General features: G+C 39.7%; 2 protein-coding genes across 3 annotated transcripts in view; one reads left to right on the top strand and one right to left on the bottom strand.

Annotated features, from left to right (window-relative positions):
- adcy5 (adenylate cyclase 5) overlaps positions 1 to 4,069 on the top strand; it is a 95,221-nt gene extending 91,152 nt beyond the window's left edge. For both annotated transcript variants that reach the window (XM_013277357.3, XM_013277358.2), the window contains exon 21: positions 489 to 4,069. In XM_013277357.3, the coding sequence (XP_013132811.1) occupies positions 489 to 617 (129 nt within the window). In that variant the 3' untranslated portion in view covers positions 618 to 4,069. The remainder of the gene's footprint in view (positions 1 to 488) is intronic.
- Positions 4,070 to 5,443: 1,374 nt separating this feature from the next.
- On the bottom strand, positions 5,444 to 17,054 carry sec22a (SEC22 homolog A, vesicle trafficking protein). The gene is made up of 7 exons (XM_013277356.3): positions 16,906 to 17,054; positions 14,156 to 14,366; positions 12,161 to 12,324; positions 9,690 to 9,869; positions 8,217 to 8,335; positions 7,586 to 7,654; positions 5,444 to 7,288 (listed from the first exon to the last, which is right to left on the bottom strand). The coding sequence occupies exons 2-7, from the start codon at positions 14,335 to 14,337 to the stop codon at positions 7,088 to 7,090; spliced, it is 915 nt and encodes a 304-aa protein (XP_013132810.1). The 5' UTR covers positions 14,338 to 14,366; positions 16,906 to 17,054; the 3' UTR covers positions 5,444 to 7,087.
- Positions 17,055 to 19,420: the final 2,366 nt, after the last annotated feature.

Here is a 19,420-nt window from a genome sequence, read left to right as displayed (position 1 = left end):
CTGAAGGTCTTCCAACATTTATCGTTGGACATTGGCTAATTTTTCACTCACTTTCAGATGAGTCCTTGTATCTGACCAGAGGAAGTTTTCTCTGTTAAGTTCATAACACTGAGCTATGAATTGTTTAAGCATTAAAAAACAGCTAAGAATCAATGTAAAATATTATCCTTGAGCACGTTTGATATTGAGACATGGATTGGCCTCCCCAGATTCCTGATCTCAACATTATTGATTATTTCCAATTTTCGTAGCAAAATATAAAGAGTTTAAGACAGCACTGTAGTCAAATTAAACTGGGTTCAACTTGACTGAAAGTTATTCTTTGTAGAAATTATGGTTGCATTAAACTCCATTTTAATCAAGGACACAGCATGTTTGACTTTCAAGTTGTCAAATCATTGATCACTGGGAGTTATTAGCAAAATAATGATAAATCTCAAAAAATGCTTACCAGGTAACTAAATATTCCATTCTCCATCTGCCTTCAGGTGACCCCAGAACTGCACCAGGTACTGAGCTCTTATAACTACACACTGGAATACAGAGGAGTGGTCACAGTCAAGGGCAAAGGAGAGATGATGACCTACTTTCTCACCAGTGGACCTTCCAGCAGTTAACCCACACTAAGTGACAGACACATAGGGGGTTACATGCCTTACGACATAAAAAGCGGGCTTAGGGTGGACTGAGATTGACCTTTTCTCACAGCACTGAACCCTTCTCAAACCTGAGGCCATAAAGGATGAGGAAAATTTTCATCCCAACGCCAAGCCTGTGGGGGAGCCGATGAGTCGGAGAAGCCTTGCTACGAATCAGCCGTTGAGACCAAAGATGTCCAGTCAGAGCATAAAGACAGATTGTTGGCCAGCTGTGCGAGTCTGGGTCCTGAAGGAAAAATGGTCAATAAGAAATTTGATTTGCTTCAATCAGCCGTAATTTTCCGATGGGTTTTTGGACAAATCTGCGGGAGGACATAAGCTGCATTACCTCTTCTCTTTCGCTCTGCCTTGCTCCTGCTGAAGTATATACAGTATGTACATGTAAAACACAGACAGTTTTATGTGTATGTACAGAATTTCACGTATGGTTTGTAAAACCTTTGGTCCATGTTGTGATGCAGGTATAAATCTCTCAAGTATGGACACTAAGCCAGCACTGCAGCACTATCCGTCCTTGCGTCATTATCTAATCACATCGGTAACTAAGAGATTCATGGAGGAGATGGTCTTTATTGCTGAAGCGTGTGTCCTACAGGTAACCGGGTTTTCTGAGATTATATGAATTTCCTTTTATAACAGAAAGAAAACGCTGCACAGTGTTTACAGAAAGCTTCCCGCCAGATGTGCAATATCACAACCTCAGTAGTATCAACTGCATATATATATATATATATATATACACATATATATATATATATATATATGTATATATTCACAAACACATAAAACAAAGAGGATGTCAGCAAAGAGCTTTTTCTAATCTTCAACATTTTCTATTTTAACTTCAGAACACAAACCCTATGAGATATATTAAGATTCTATATTTTGTACATGAATATATATATTATACATATTCAGATGTACATACTGTATAATTCATGTTGGGATTTCAGAAGTCCTCACTGGTGTTGCCTGATGTTAGCACTGCGTCACAGCTGATGTACCGTTTAGCTTCAGCCCCCCAAATGGCCTCTTTTCTTGCCCTTTTCTCACAGCGAAAAGCGAGTTTTAAAACCGAGCAAGGCGGTACATTGAATGACGGACTAGAGGACGGAAATGCATCAGCCTTGGTGCTCAAAAGCCATTTCTTTTTGCACTCCAGTGCTTTCAGCCGTCCACCTTGTTGTGCTCTGCTCCCACAGCTCCCCACTCGCTCGCTCAATCAGATGGTACGACCCAATGAATGTCCGATGATCTCCGATGAGGCCTTTAACATGGACTCTGTACTGACGACGGTGATGATGCTCATCCTGTGGACAGGGACAGATAAGCACATGTGGACATGTGCCCAATTATCTGCTGTTTTCTTTCCTTAACAGAGCAGTTCTCTTCAGTATTACATCTTTATTCAGCGTGTCATCAGACAAACTGACCTGGCTGTCTCATGGACTCGAGTGATTTTTAATGATGATGTTACCAAATACTTCACCCGGTTTGGTTTGTTTTGTCACAGGAATAAGTAAATGGACAGAAAAATGTTTTCACCTGAGAATACTGAATCCAGGAAGCTTTAGAACCAAGTTTAAAGGATAAGGCTAGAAGACTGTATATAAAAGATGGACGTAGGCATGCGTGACGTCACCCATTGGTTTGTGAAGTATTGTTAAGCCTTGAGCTAACAGTTTAGAGGTCACTGGGGGTGGATCTGACTTAGAAACACAGCATGCTCATCTGGTAGCTACTTGTCAATCGCAAGGAAGACACCCTAAATAATGCTCTGCTTTGTTCTCTTATTTGACAGTCAATAGTCAATATCATGCTGTATTTAAACACTTGGAGCTAGCAATCAAGACAAACTAATTAGGAAAACGCTTACAGAGGTCATAGATAACTGGAGCCTAGTGGGTGTCCGTCCAGATTTCTTCTTCCAGAAAAATCAAACTTGTTTTAGTAATCAGAGGAGTCGCCCCCTGCTGGCTTTCAAATGCATGTTTAAGGCACTTAAACTGCATTGGCTTCTATTTTCAGACTTGTGCAGCTAAGCTATGTCCATATTTTATATAGAGTCGTATTATTATAACTGTCAACTGATCTCATGAAAAGAGCAAAATTAACATTTAAAGTAATGCCTGCAATATTCTCTCCACTTGCATCTTGTGAAAACAAACTGAATTTGTGCGTGAAGTTATTTAAAACATATTTGGTATGCTATGCAGATCAGTATTTACTTCACTGCGATGTTGTATGTATTAAGTGGACTCAAAATGAACTGGAGTCTATGGACTTCTATCTGAATAACTAGCCTCAGGTTCTATTTAAATCCTGCATATTAATAAATGTATTAATTTTAAACTGCTGTCAGAAATTAATTAATCTGGACACTTTCCATTACAAAAATATTAATAAATGGATAGTTGAACTTAAAAAGATTACTTAAACTAACAGAAATGTGTTGTCAAATTCCAGCCAATCAGAGCCCTTCTACAACTCAGTGGGCAGATTTTCAGTTTTTAGGAAACTATAAATGTTTAAGAGGGAGTCCGATATTGTTGGCAGTCCCAGCAATAAATGTAATTACAAAAGTCCAACTTAAAAGATTAAACAATATTTCTATTTTTTTTTTTTTAAGTCAGGAGGAGAGAAACAGTTAGTTAGCACTAATATTTCATCATGGAGTAACACATGCAAATGAAACAATTTATTAAACAAGTTAGACTTGTTTCACTCTATTACATTATTTTAATTCGACGCTCAGTAAGTGCCCATGATGACTATATATATGGAATAACTGCCTCCCTAATTGTTGCTTTTGAACAACATCAGAATTTAGTCCACTGGAAATTTGGTCTTTTCATGCGATTTTGTTGACAGTAAAAATATTAACACTAGCCTTATCCTTTGAATTTCATTCCTGTTTAAAGAGTAAATGGCACTATGATTCTGAGCCTGTGGAATGAAGGGGAAAAACCTGCACTGGTCTTCTCTGGCGTTTTTTTGTTTGTTTGTTTTTTTAATCTTTGTTAATGTACTGTACTGCTGCAACCATTATCTTCACACACCCCTGCTAAAACCTATAGGTGTCATTCCATATGATTCCATTTGAATGCACTGCCATTCTACACCCACGTCACCCCCCTCTTTCTACTGTTCATTCTGCATGAATGTGCCATTAGAGAACACGAGGGGCTTGGAGAGGCACAGACCAGAGATGAGGGGCGTAGCTATGAGGTGCCCGAGTGGATCCATCTTTACAAAGTACAGCATTCTCATTCGCTTTTCATTTGACACGAGGTGGCCGTGTCTGTGACACAAATGGCTTCAGAGACAAAACTGTGGATTGTTTTTGTTGCCATGCTAAACATTATGCTGTTTTTTATAGTAAAATAAACTGCTGAGAGGTTTCACAGGTACCCTAAGATCTGATTCTTGTTCTTCATGTTCTGCTGTGCTGTCAGGTCTCTTATGGATTTAGACTGATGCTGGTGTTTACTTTGCGCAAGCTGTCGATTTGGCACGCTCGCACAATACCAAAGCTACAGTTAGAATAAGAAACAAAAGTGACCAAATGTATGTGGACACGCTTTAGCTTGGGAAAGGTGCACGGTGCATTGTCTAAAATATCACAGGTTGAGGAAGACCTTTCCCTCTTTCAGCAGCACAAAGCCAAAATCTATAAACAAAAGGTTTGTTTAAATGTGTGGAAATCTCAGGTGTCTCCTCTGTTTTAACTGCACTCAAACCTGGGAGTCATTTGACATGTTCACGTAGCTCACCAACAGATGGCAGGAGCACTGCATGACATGCTTTATGCATGAGGTCCTTTGTCTTCTTTTTTATTATTACTGATTATTGTTTATATGATGGAGGACAAGGAGGAAAAATGCTAATCTCCTGATTAACGCTCTGCCCGTTACATTATCCGTCACGGCATTAATATCTGTATTTATAAGTCAAATCAGTGGCTATTACCTCCAATAGGAATCAGTTAAGATCTTGGTCACTCCTGCTGTGCATTTACATAGCAGTGCTAGACTGTAATCAAAACTGAAGCCTCCCAATTTAAACTGAGCACGCTCGGATAAAATAGGAATCGTCGTCGACTGTAACGCAGCAGCTGCAGGAACAACAGTGTTTCCTCTGCTTTTCTCCGGGGAATTCAAACGCATGTTGGTGCAAACAAAACCTCCAGACTTAATGAATGTGACCTTTTTGAACAGCCAACCTGTTGGCCTCTAACTATGTGAGCGTTGCTACAATCACATTATCACCACGCTGACATTCAAGTTCAAATTTGTGCAGGTCAGGCAGCACATATCTGTGAAAATGGGAGCACTTCCTGCTCAGGAGAAGCATCCCCGGTCGTGGAGAAACTGCTTTTTTGTTTTTTGCAATTCTTAAAAAAAAAAGTGATTTTTGTCTTCACAATTACTGCAACATGTACCAGATATCCCTGAATTGGGTATGAAACTGACAGTGCTATGATAACAAAAAAGATATCATCGTAATGGAAATGTTTTTTTAATGTTCAGTGTTCCACAGCTATGCTCACAGAGTAGATATGTTTCAAACTGAGGACCAGATCACATCATGATGTGCACGTGCAACACACACACAAAAAATGGCCAATATGAAGCTACTAAGACTGGCTTAAAACTACCGTTCCAACACATTTATCAAATCAAATCAATCTTTTCCACATTTCATAACTTTAACAGGTTTTTGTATTCTAATCATAACAGGGGGACTCCTTCCACTCTCTAGTGTCAAATTGAATAAATTCGAAGTTTAGATTAGCAAATTCCATTTAGAGACCTGTAAATGATCACATTCATGTTCCACACTTGGATTACTTAAATCCTTGACTTTCAAGTTTCCTATTTTACAGCACACACCCACACAACACGTTTACTGTAACTGCTGTGGAAAACATTTGAACAATCTAGAAGTTTGCGAATCACATTTCAGTTCCAATCAAGTCTGAGCCGTAGGGTAAAAAGGAAAAAGAAAAAAAGGAGCTATTAGGTCATGTAGGTGTGGCACCCGATGCTGGAAAGCAGAGAACATTCAGATGATGAATCACACGAGAATGAAGTGTTACAGCAGTCTCCGGACAGAACAATAGTGCAGATGCCAGATGGACGTGGAAGCAAAGCTGCGTACGCGTATGCTCTGATTCATTTTCACTTCTTCCAGTGAGACAGGGATCATCCAAAATAAATAAAAAATGTAAATTAAAAAATTAAGACGTCATGACAGCCTTGGCACGACTGTGAAGCTGCTCATGGAGAGTGGGGAGAAAAAAGAAAAACACGACTCAATTCTCTCCCCTTCTTGTTTTGTTTGCTGTTAGTTGTCGGGATGATGCAGGAACGCCGGGAAATCACGCCATAAATCCCCAATGACGACAAATATGGCATCTTTGTGTGATAATCATGTTAAATGTGAACACTGCCAATATACAGGCTAAATGTGAAAGATGAGTTTTTGTTTTTTTCCTTCTTGTTTTTGTTTTTAGAAATGGCAGCCAAGTCTGAACTGAGGGGCTCAGTGGGAGGGGGGAAATAAAAAAAACAGGCCAGAGGCTGTTCAGATGATACAGGCCGCCTCTGGCTTTGACAACGCAGCTATGCATCTATACCGCTGCCAACACAGACCTGTTTATTAACACAGTCACTTGACACTGGCATATGCTTGAGGCTGTGTAGGCGAGGAAGTAGGGTACGAATGCAAACAGCCTGTTTGCGTCGACTGAAACAGGAGCTACTTTGTGACTAAAAAAAGACACAAGTGTACATAAAAGTGGAACGATCACAAAGCAAAATTCATAAAATCTTTAGAATTCTTCGTCAGAGAAATCAGTCAGTAAATAAATAAGCAGAATGGTCTAAACGATGACAAACACTTACGAAATAAGATACGACTGAAATGAGGACGCACACACATGCAGAAGGCAGCGTTGCATAGTTTTAAACCATGACTGAAACCAGTCGTGCACCTGATGAAGTACCAGTGGGTTTACATGGAAGCTGAAAACTGAACTGAAGTCCATGTGATTGTTTAGCCGATGCATTTGGCAGTGAGTGGCGTCGCTTTCGATACTTAACTTGGTGCTTGCAGAGGGAGCAAAACTGCATCCATCCTGCAGGCGGGATGGATGCACTGAAAGGAAGTCAAAAATTGTTATCGGGCAATGGCTTCCCAGTAAGGTCCATAAATGATTCAAGCTGCAGCAGAGAGTCCAAACTGAGATCTGTTCACAGCTGCTGGGGTTTATTGAACAGGGCTACCGCGCTGCTGCGAGATCTCTTTTGGCTTTTCTCACCGAATCGAGATGCTTGTTTTTTTGTTTTGTTTTTTTGTCTCTATTCTGTTTCCAGTATTTTCAGACTACAGGTCCATTTGTCCTTTGAGTTTCAGATCTTTTTTTGTCAGACATTGTAGTCCGGTGCTTTGCCCAGCGGTTGCCTCAGTCTGATCTGCAGGGTCATGAAGGCGCCCACCGCCACGTGAAAGAGGATCTGCCAGATGTTCCTCAGTTCGTACAAATACATGTTGGAAAGACAGATGAGTGCAAAGGCCAGGAAGGACTTGCTGTTCCTCCAGACTGAGAAGTAGGCAAACAGGTAGCACTGAAAGGAGAAAGACAGAGAGCGTGAATGATGCGCACACCACGTGACCGACGGGGATGTTTTCATAAGAAATCCCATTTGATGTCTCTGTGCCCATCACTGTGTCTACCAGTCTGCGGTGATCCATTTAGTATCAGGAGCTGCACAAAAACAGCTGAGCAAAATCTTTTAGAGAAGGTACTGGACCGAAAGGCACTGAGCTTTTGCTAATGTGCAGCTGACAAGCTGCTGAGCTATAAAGTGCAGGGCTGTTAGTCAGCCAGTGATGGGCTCCCCTTACCGCAGACTATCACTTACCTGATACAGACAGGCCGCTGTGCCGAGGAAGAAGGCAATCACGTAATTAAAGTCTTCATCATCATCATTCTGCAGACACAGAGAAAATGCTTGGGGGTTTTTTGTTGTTTTTTTAAGCGCTAGTCATTCATGTAGGGACAAATAAAGAAACCAATATGACAAGAACATGTCCAGGTAGCTTTATTTATGGATTTCATGTACTGTGATCTAATCTAGTTCATAGAGTATGATGTGACAGGTGCTCTATCAAGGGACACAATGGCAGGCATGTGGTAGTGACGTGAGCCCAAACAGACCATAATCAGTAATCAGTTAGTGTTAGTGAGGAGATATTAGTGGCTCATGACGTCAAAGTTGAACTGGGCAGCTCGTTAGTAAACTGGGATGAATGTTTACAGTGAAGTCTGTGCCATCATTTTCTCTTTAGAATAAGTCACACTACCTTTAAAGTCTGCGTTTCCTGACTACCTGATTGCTTTTCCCAGCCCTCGGGAATTCATTCGTCCTCTAAGTTTCTTGCTACAAATAAAACTGACAGCCAAAAGTATCAAACTAGAACAAGGCTTGCATTGAGCGTTCATTTCCCTTTAAGAGAAACTGAATCTGAAAGCTGTTTCTAGTATGCCCTCACCTGCAGTATGCTCTCTATAGCGTGGACCCCTCGCAGCAGGTTCAGCCCTCCACAGAGGATGCTCAGCACACAGGATACGATGCCCGGGAGAGTCACCGGCTCCAACATCTGCGTGGGAGCTGCAAGAGAACAAGGACGCAGGTCTCAGCTAAATCTGCTTTCCGAAGTACAACAAAGCAACTAGATTTGACAAAATTTCATTTATATATATGTATATACATATAAAAGCTATTATGTGCAGGACAAAGGGAATAAATCCCTGAATGGCAAAGATAAGCCAAGAATGTGCTGTTTTCAAATCTCACTTTCAAAACATTCGTGCGGTAAAAGAATTAATGCGTCACTATTATCAGATTAGCATACTTCATCCCTCAGGATAAAATGATTTATGTTCTCAGAAAAACAAGACACTGGAAGGTATGTGGAGAGTGAGCAGAGCGTGGAGAGCTGCTCTCTCGGATGTCAGGGGGAAACACAACAGCTCCAAGTGACCCGAGGTGGCATCGCTTAGCTTGGGGCAACTGAGGTGTGACAGTGAGCCCGAAAGGGGTTGTTTTTCTGGACGATGTAAAGAGCACAGGGTCTGCGCTACGACGAAGCAACAGCGGAATGGATTCATTTTGAAAAGGAATATCTCATCACACACAGTCTCTCTGATACTCAGCGTTTCCTCTTCCCTTTATAACCTACCAGAAAGTAACCATTTCAAATTTAAGCAGCTGAATGACTTCTGCTGCAGATGTTTTGTTTTTTTCTTTCAATAAATATTTCAACATTTAGGACTTAAATGAGACTCTGTAATTAAGAAATGTCTTTGTTAATCCACTGAAGATACATGAAAATACAGCAATGAGGAATCATTTTGGTTCTGAACTGCATATTAATACATTTTAATATAGGCAAAAGAGGCGTGAACAAACAGCTCAAAAAGCAAAAGGGACTAGGATCCTTTGGAGAGGCCCTGGGTCCAGGGAAATGTGTTTACCACATAAAAACGTCCGTTCATGGCAGGGGTGTAGTACTTGCTGAAAGCTCTGGAACTCTGCTTAATATTTCTGATTTGTCCAAAAAACCTCGATAAAGGATAAAAAACAGATGCTTCCTGAGGCATTTTGTTTAGGTTGAAATAAGCAAGCAAAACAGAGCAACGCATATCAACTTGAAGTCTTCATCAGAGTCTGCTTTGAAAGTCTTTAGAGCCATGTAGCACTTCCTGTTTTCCTTTTCCAGGAACATTTTGAGAGAAAAGCAACTATGTACATCATGTCACAGTCTTGTGGTCAGTACCATCAATGTTAAGAATGAAATAATGATAAAAATAATAAGATTAAATATCTAAATTTAATGTGCATGCACACCCTGTGTATATATTTATGCACATGAATAAATGCATCTTTAAATGCTGTACGTATTTAAGTTAATTACAAGCCTCTCTCATACTTTGCACGCATACGTGTGCAGCTTATGTCCTACCTATGCCCTTGTACTTTGAAGGTGCGTGCACTGAGAATCCATTGATAGCCCGCAGGTCCTCAGGGGAGAGCTGGTAGGGCGGTCGCAGCTTGATCTCTGTCTGCATGTCAGCCAGGTTGATCTTGGTGGACAGGGAACGAGGGTTATTGTAGCGCTGTTTGGTCTTCTGGATGAAGGTGTCTGAGGGAGAACAGTCAGCACAACAAAGAGCTGATTAATAATACAAAGAGCAAAGCCGGGGAGAACCAAATGCACCCTTTGTGTGACACAGCAAGATGCTGTTAATGTGGAAGCAAAGTCGTTTAACTGTAAAATGATTTCTGAATAAACAAAAACAACATTTTCGTTCAACAATAGACACAGAAACACTGCATATCACAAATTACATAACAAAAATGCTATTTCATACGCTGGGCCAGTGGCTCAGTTTTACTGTCCACAAAAACAATGTTTTATATGTAAACCTAGTCTATTAGTCTATTAATTATATTTAAAATGGTTTATTCATGTCTTTATGTTTATTTACATCTGTAAAATACTGTTACCAAAGCTCTGAAATAAATCTAGTTGAGTAGGCTCCATGCTGCCCTTTAGACTCACCCCTGCGTCCTGCAGGTATGACTGTGACAGAAAGTAGGACAGCTCCTGGCAGCCTGCAGCAAAGTGGCCAAATTTAAAGATCATAACAAACTGAGCTGACAGTTTATGTGTTTTGTCTCTGTGCAACTCAAACATCGGTGGATAAGATCATATTTAAGTCCCCCTCCCCCGATGGAGGAGACTATGTAATCAGTTTTGTTTGTTTGTCTGTCTATTTGTTAGTTGTCTCGCATCCACAGTTGTCAAAATATCATTTTCAAACTTTGTTTGATGGTTGATACCAATAACAGCTCGAGCTCATTTAATTTTGGTGAGAACATTTTTTCACAAAATGTTTTACGGGCCATCTTCAAACTTTACAACGTACCAAGATATACCTGGGGGGCATGAATACTCAGGTTGGCTATGCTTCTGTCCCTGACCTTTGTTCTTAGTGTTCAAGGTCAAAGTTGAGAAAAATAAAATCATGAAACCACAGAGTAATATATGATATGAAAGGGCATGGGGGCAGCTGTGCAACACACGACATCACAATGATGCCACAAAGGTTTGCAAAATCACACACAGCATGAATCTATCTTAAATTCTCAAGTTTTTTACAGCTTATAGAAGCCATAGTTTACAGCCCATTCTGCTCCAATCATATGGGTAAAGATAACAAACTACACCACTTTAGTATGTAATGCTTAAAGGTCATAGGTCAAAGGTCAAAATCACACGAATTTGGAAAATGTTTTAGTAAAGACCTTAGTCTTCAGGGGGAGTTGCGGTCTCTGAGTGCTTTAAACAGGATTTTATTAGTCAACATTTTACCCACTATCACAGTAACAAGTGCTGCTGTGGAAATGATGGAAAATTGTTTTTTTTCCCTTCACTTGAGTACTTTGTCTGTATAACAGCTCCACTTCTTAACTCTTCAATGTTTGTGTGTAGACCACAGTATAAAATGTGGACTTAGGTCAATCGTCCAATTAAGAAAAATGAAGCCAATTTAAAAGTGCTTTAAATGTGTATGCTAACTGAAGGCCAGCCAGCTGTAGCTGTGGCTGCAAAAAGATGTCCTGTAGAAATCGATGGGAAGACGTCATTCTGAGTTGACCTCTGTGAATACTTTCCTGATGAGTTTTAAACTGAATTTATAAATCTTAATCATTCTATATTTCAAATAGAGGATTATCAAGGATACTGATGCCTGGGATTGACAAGTCACTAGTCAACGAGAAAGCAGTTTCTGACACACCACTACTTGTTACATGTGTGTGTGGGGTTTTTTGTTTTTTTTTAATTCAGAAAGCAACAGTTAAAATTCAAGTGAAAATGTTGCTTTTAAAAAAATTAATCTAAATAATAAATAAAAAAAAGATTTAAAAAGAACTAAAGATTCAGTGCAAGTAAAAAAACAACATATTTTTACTCAGATGTATGCTGCTAAATCGGTTTTGCATTGTGTTTTTTTTGTTGTTGTAATTGGGAGTAATATGGAAGGCCCGTCCTCAAAAGCCTCTTTAAAAGGACAGCAAGAAAAAAAACTTTTAGGTAACGATGACTGATGTAGTGTTTGTGTTTCACAGGTGAAGTCACAAGTAGGTTTGGTAGATTAACTATCCAATCAACTAGCATAAAATACTTTTTGACTAGTCCCAGGCCATCAAACTCTCTTTTTTGTATCTGAAATTTACTGACTGTGACCCCGTATTGTAAAATTTGTGCACTACCCAGGAGAAACTTTAAAAACTGAATATTGTAAAGAATGAGGCCAATTTTACATCTGATAGGTACCATCAGACATGCCACCCATTTTAATTTGAAAAGCTGACATCATATTTCCCACGTGGTCGTTTTGGCTGAAACGCACAGTTCCACGGACTCACCAAATTCGATGAAGGAGTAGGGCCGCATGGCACTGTTGATCCGTTTGGTGTCATAGGTGACAATAAACTCCTTCTGTAGCTCATCCAGGAAGCAGAAGGCCAAAACATTGGGATAACTTGCAGTGCATACCATCAGGTATCCAACGCCCAGCGAGCTCGTAAAACTGAAACACACAAACACAAATATTATTGCTCTAATGCAGCGCGCCACTCTTCCTCTCGACAGAAACCCTGGGAATCTGTAATTAGGACACAAAGCTATATCCAGGGACACAAAGGCATTTCTGACTTTTGCAGGTTGCAGCTCTAAACACAGAGCAAACACAATTTAAGCGCATCTCTGCTTCAATGCCACACTTTCACAGTTAATTTAACACAATGGCTACACTCGCATCCAAATCCAGCTCTGCAGAAACAACTATCTGCTGGCCTTGCAGTGTTAATTGATACACTAAGTGCAAATTAAATTCCCCAAACACAAAGACGTTCACATTACCAGAATAGCTCGGAGCACATCTGAATGGATATGAAACCTGAATGTCAACAAAGAGTTGAGACTAATATGATGATTATCATGGAAAGAAAAACTCCCGGTGTTGACGACATCTGAGGGATGAGAGTCAATCTGATACCGGCACGTCACTGAGTAGCCGCATACATACGCATCAGGAATTGAGGCAACTGTCTCACATTTAAGGTTGGGAGGGAGGCGGGCCCCTTACCCACAATTCGAATTGATGGATGAATTTTTATTGTGCCCTTTAGTTTCACAAGCTGCTGGTGCATATATAATAAACACTGCAATAATGTACTACCAGAATTGAACCTGTAAGTGCTGTATAGTGCCTTTCCAAAGGAGACGTTGCAATGTGCTTTACAATAAACCTGTGGACAAATACGTTTACCAATATCTGTCTCGGAGCCGCCTGACTGTGCCTATAAAACCTCACCGAATATTAGAAAATAAATCATAACTCCACTGTGGGTAACAGGTAAAATAAAACTGGATTAAATCCCACGGTATAACTGATGATTCATAACTGTGACTTACAGTGTGAGTATGTTCAAATATTACAGAAGTAAACTACTCCCTAAATTGCTTCCAGTAATGTGCATTTTCTAAATCACTGAGTAAAACTTGGGGCATTAAACAAGAGAGCCTATGTTCTAAAACCGACTGGATTAAATCTGCTGAAAAAAGAATTTCATCTAGCTTTCACAACACACAAATAATTACAGACATGACAAGGGCCACTGAAGAACCGGGAATATCACAGGACAGATTAACTGGTGACTTTAAACGCCGCCTCTTTCATTTTGACCTTCAGCAGCCTTTAGACGTCCGCACTCTTCAGAAGCTTCGGGCTCTCGCTGATTAAAGAGACGTATCAAAAGGAGACTCTGTGGTTGTTGAAAGGTATAGCCGGCCCATTGATGGCTGGCGGTGAGGTTCTCTAAGGTCACGTCCTCTGTCGTAATAAGACTAATTAGCTTTTAACAAACAATGCTTGAGAGAGTTTCAAAGCCATTCCCTAAGCACAAGCAGAGCTTTTAGAAACTGTCTGACACCTCAAATGAAGCCCGAGCTGTCAAATCGCTCAAATTTAAAAGCTTTTTCTGTATTTTCTTTAACCACATGTGTGTTAGAGGGGTCAGGAAGAAAGTAGTAAAACTGTCAACAGCAGGCTATTTCAGCACCCAGGGGTCATTAAAAATGCATTGTCTAGATTTTGGTTTTATACCTGGAATTGAAGATGCACTGAGTGAATGCAGATGCTTAAAAATGCTCGAATAATTCGGCCCTTCTCCAAAAGACATTTTAGTCTAAATCCAAGGAAAAACTACCCTAACCCTTTATACTAATATTATATTTACTCAAGCCAAACAGACCTTTTATACACCAAAACGGCCCATTTGAAATGTGTTAATACCAAGAGCTATTTAACATTTAACAGAGGAGAATAACTGGATATTTCGCTAAGAGTAAAGACCTACTTGACGTTGTATGGTCCAGTCCTAAGTGTGCAGCGGTCAGGAAACTGGCCGAGTTTCTTGGAGAGACCTTTGAGGAGCCTCTTTGTTTCCTGAAGCTCTTTGTCCTGCTCATAATCAGTGGATGCTGAGAGAGGCAGGCCGTCCCCGACTCGGACCACAGAGGCAAACAACACCATCGACATCTTACAGCTCTGGCAGTCTCACTGAAGGCCTGCAAACGAGGGAGATGGCACAGATCTGTGAGTGCAGCAAGGAAATGAGGAAGAACTTGGGATTTTGATGTGTTGACAAAGCTCTCACATTCTTTATAGATTTCATGACAATTTAGACTAAATGACTAATACTTCAGTAAAAAAAACAATGAAAAATGATATTAAGTTGCAACTCAGTCTTTGGTCACAGCATTGCTTTCCATTAATCACTCTACAAAGGGCAAAAAAAAATCAGTTTCTTATTAAATTCTCAAATATCAGGTTTTTGTAAATGTATAATGTTTTGGGAGGTTTAATAACAAACACCGAGCACTCAGACACTGATTATTTTCCTCTCAGGATAATATAGATTACTGTGGTGACCTCTAACCTCACTTGACTGCTTAATGGATAATGTCTGCACACTCATCTATCCGAACATGAAATATTTAACAGTTTGTTTTAGTACTCAAGCTACAACAGTGAAATTAGTTATTTATATATATATATTTTTTAACTAACGAATTTTTTTAGCATTCAAAATCCCCGATCACTGGTATCTACTGAGAAGCTGAGAATGTGCATTAGCAGGACACTTTCCGCGTTTGTCCTCCTGCATGTGATTTGAATTCCGGTCAATTTCCTTCCTGCTTGACTGACAAGTCCTCAGGATCCGTGACGTGAGCAGAATCAGCGAAGTGTCAGGTACCACAACTAAGAACTACCTTCAAAACCAGACCAAGGTCGGATGAAAAGACAAACAAAACGGAGAATATCTTCTATATGCTTTTATCACAGCACTTAGAAACAATATCAACACCAAGTGTCGTGCGTGGAGATAAACTATATAATAAATATTTTAAAGCAGCCATCTACTTGTGTGTAATACAAAAGCAGCATAGAGGGAGAGTGTGAGTACTTCCAGGGGGGGATGCCAAAAAATTTCAAAATACAACACACGGAAGAAGATTATAAACAGACATTTTTTCAAAATTAAAGCAGCGCCTCAAGATGAAATGTTTATTCGTTTGCAGTCCGTTTGTTACCAAATTCAATCACTACCAAAACATGACTTGCTAAAAGCATAAAAGCAAGTTTCATTACATGTTAAGTTATTTAGTAAAAATCTCATTTTAAGCGTATTCTAATTGATTTTGGGGCCTTTGGTGATCTTGCACCAGCACAGAAGATTTAGGAAATGGTTAATTATACATTCATGAGCTTAGGTTGCCTTTGGAGCCTCTCAAGTTGTGGACATGATTTAAATACAGGTTTTGGCGGCAGCACACGTCAGGTCATTTTCATCTCCTTTGCAATACATCTGCCAGTTTCGTTACTTTACCTTGATTAACAAAAACAAACCGTGGAGAGAGTCAAACTATGGACGAAGATTGTTGGCAGAAATCTGACTGAGCTTGGCTGCCTTTCTGATGTCTGAGCCACAGGAAACTGAGGTGAGCCTATAGCATCCTCTTCACTGGGAATTTCACTTACTCCTATCTGGATGCACATTCAGCACCCTGTAGAAAGACTAAAAGCACTAGACTGGTGAAATGTTGTCTCATTAGTCACTGACTTTCTAAACAAAAAGCACATTTTTCTTCCTCTATCTACTGTACTGCTTGAAAGTGCACTCATTTAATTCACTCCACTGTAATTGGTCAAGTTTGTCTGCTTGTTAGGAAACTTAGTCAAAAAGGTTACATGAAATTTTACCATAAGTGGGCTCAACCTAGATAGTGATTACATTTTCAGTTAATATGGAACTGGTAAGGACCAATGTGAGACAAGGCAAAATTTCTAATTTCCTGTCATACTACTAAAATCATGAATGAGTTGGAGGCCATTTTTAAACTATTTGAATGCTCTTGTTTTACTTTATTTTCTGTTGTTGCACACAGAGTTTTTAAATGACCTGTATCTCTGGTGTTGTTGGATGTTTCACTTTTAACTTGCAGATTACTAAAGGTTTCTTCTACTTAACTATTGCCTTCACGTAAATGTTCTGTAATCAATAAACATCATGTGAGAACCATGGACAGCTCCACGGACTGAATGAAGGGGCGTTATGAGGAGTCGAGCTGAGGCTTTTAGGTGCTTTCACTGCACCCAGAGAAAAAAGCGAAACAACTCAGAACTTCAAGACACCTCAAATAAAAGGCGCGAGTACAACGTTAAGTCCTGGATTAACTCAAAAAGGCAGCGACACTAGATTGCGGAGACAAACTGTCTCACCTTTCGGCTACTTTAATCCCAACTTTAAGAGCAGTGTTTAATTAGCTAAGGGTTGGCTATGTTTACATGTGCGAACAATAAACTGGTAAATTACCTGACGTTACACGTTGTTTTTAACGTTTGCCGGTGGTGTTAGCGATCAATTTATCTTGTGTGGAAACAAGACTTTACAATCTACAGGACAGTTTAACCAGCTAGCAAAGGTTAGCAGCTAACTATTAGCGTGTTCACCAACAGCACTGAACTTCAACCTTAGCTTAATCAGCGCGGCGATTAACAGCTAGTTAGTTAGCACATCCGCAACCCAGAGCAATAATATAATACCTGGGAAATGTGTGCTGCATCATCTGCACATCTGGAAGGTGTAGCTATACAGGAAGCTGAGGCAGCTAGGCAAGCCGCAGGCAGCGCTGATGCTACGATGGTTTACGTTTACGTGGCTGTTTCGCTGTGCATTGTGGGTAAACACAACCTCACCGGCGTCACGGACTAAAAAATAAATAATAATAAAATAAAAAAAAAATTATAAAATATTCCTTTATTATATGTTTTGTTACATTTTTTAAATATCACGAATATTTTTTTGAAATACCTTGTGCCAAATCTAAGCTGATTTTATATTACGAGTAAAACTGAAGAAATTCACATTAAAATCTTAAATAGACAAAAGAGTCAGTGTCTATCTTTTTTTAACCGTCATTTACTTGTCTACTTGTCTAAAAGCAATCAAACAAAGCCTTTTAAGGAATATAACAACAAGTTTGACACATTATTAACTTATACTTAACACACACACACACACACACCGAGAGAGAGAGCGAGAGCGAGAGACACCTGTAAATTTTCTGTTTGGGGACAAACATACAAACATCTTCCAAAATACTAAAAAATGCCTCACATGATAACACACATGCACAGATTATACCATGAGCAAAAGTCTGGGTACCTTTCTCAGTCAGTACTTTTATAATACTTTCGGTTTAAAGGATTTCTGTGTGAGGTCTCTTTACCTCATGTGGATGTGCGCCGAGAGCTTGTTGCCGTCACTGCTGGTGTCTTCGCGCTGCAAGATTTCTAATGGACTTGATGGACTTTTAAGTAAGTTTCGGCTCAGAAGAAGCCAGTCTATTTCCATTTTTACTTTCTCGAATGAACTTAGTGGAATCCATCTTCATTCCAGGCCTGTAATATTTCCTGCGCCACTGGCAGCCACACACTCCATAGCGTAATATTTACGCCCTGCTGCTTAACAGTTGGCGAGGTGCTGTGTTCATCAAATGCTGCACCTTTTTACTGCCCAAACACTCCTTTGGGGATTGTGGCCAAACAGCTCATTTTAAACTTCATCTATCCTGCAGAACTTCTTCCAAAAAAAAAAAAAAAAAAAAAATCTTTTATAGATGGTGCTTTGCATAATTCAGTCATAGACGTTTTGTGATGAAGCCATGACTCTGGTCCTTCCAACTGAATCACTCTTGTGTCAGTAAAAACTTCCTGGAACTCATTTATATTTGAGAATACTTGACTTCAACAAATTCCCTTAAATGACATTACTTTTTGTTTAAATCTGTGCACATGTAAAGGAAAACATACTGCAGATAACAAAACACTTCTAAATACTGTTTACAGTTCAATGTAGAGATGAGTAAATGCAGTCCTACTGCAGAATATTCATGAGCTCATTATCTTTGTTAGACACTGTTCCTTTTTTCATTCTGAACCCCACTTGCTCCAGTTGCTTTCCCAGAGAACACAATCACAAATTAGCCCAACTCCAAGGCATCTGATTCCGAGTATATTTTATGCTAAAATTAAAACATGAAAAATGAATAAGGTGTATCCAGACCCTGCCAAGCTTTAGTGGCGCACTCAGGCCTGAAATAGGCCGTTCACCAGCATCAGCATTTTATTCACTTTCCTCTATTTCCTGTTGGAATATAGAAAAAAACAGACAGAACTTTGGCTAGAGGAAATGAAAACACCAGTACAGAGATGGTTAGCGGACTCATCCTTCACACATACCCATGCAATCTCCCAGGAGCCCCGTTAATGTGTCAGCCTGAAGGGCCCTCCTCACTACCCTCATGCCCTGTGCGCGTGCGCGTGAAAGGAAGTGAGAGCTACAGACACACAGTGAAAGTGGATGATGGATGTCTACTGGTGCTGACAAGATGATGAATAGCCACAGGTCTAGGTGAGTGTTTAGTGGAGAAAATGTCAGGTGCGGAGAAGGCGGTGCCGTCATTTGCAGTGACACGGTCTAAACAGACGCGCAAACACATTCTCGGCATTTAAATGCGTCAGTCGCGATTGGCTCTTTCTCTGGTTGACATCATTATAGATTTCAAGTCCGAGTTCATGCATTCCTGAGAACTGTGATCAGTTTGAAAATATATTTCTGTAGAACAGGTTTCCCAATTTAATTAAAGCGTGATTTTGTCCCCCGGCAATTGCATGAAAAGTGTAGTTTTAAGAACTGCCTGAGAAATGAAAGAGAGATTATTATCTGTGATCCCCAGTGCCTGCAATTAATCACACATATCAGTGCATTTTTTCCCCTGGATTTAGTGTTGAACCTCACTAATGCTCTTGTGGCCAAGCTTTGTTTCCAAAAATACAAAAAAGTGTAAAATGAAAACAAAAACAGAATGTTATGCTATATTTACAATAATAAATTAATAAAAAGAATCCAAGGACAAAACTGAGATTTTTTTATATTTTAATTAAGCTCACTTTGCTGCATAACTGTATTAGCTCTTCTTTTTAAATTATAGGCTATTTGCTGTATCAGGATATCAGCAGCTCAGTTCAGTTTTCCTCTTTTATCATATTTCTTTGC

Source organism: Oreochromis niloticus, linkage group LG16 (assembly GCF_001858045.2).
Source record: "Oreochromis niloticus isolate F11D_XX linkage group LG16, O_niloticus_UMD_NMBU, whole genome shotgun sequence".
NCBI lineage: Eukaryota > Metazoa > Chordata > Actinopteri > Cichliformes > Cichlidae > Oreochromis > Oreochromis niloticus.
The sequence above is the reverse complement of the archived record's forward strand: the minus strand, read 5'-3'. Positions and strand labels throughout refer to the sequence as shown.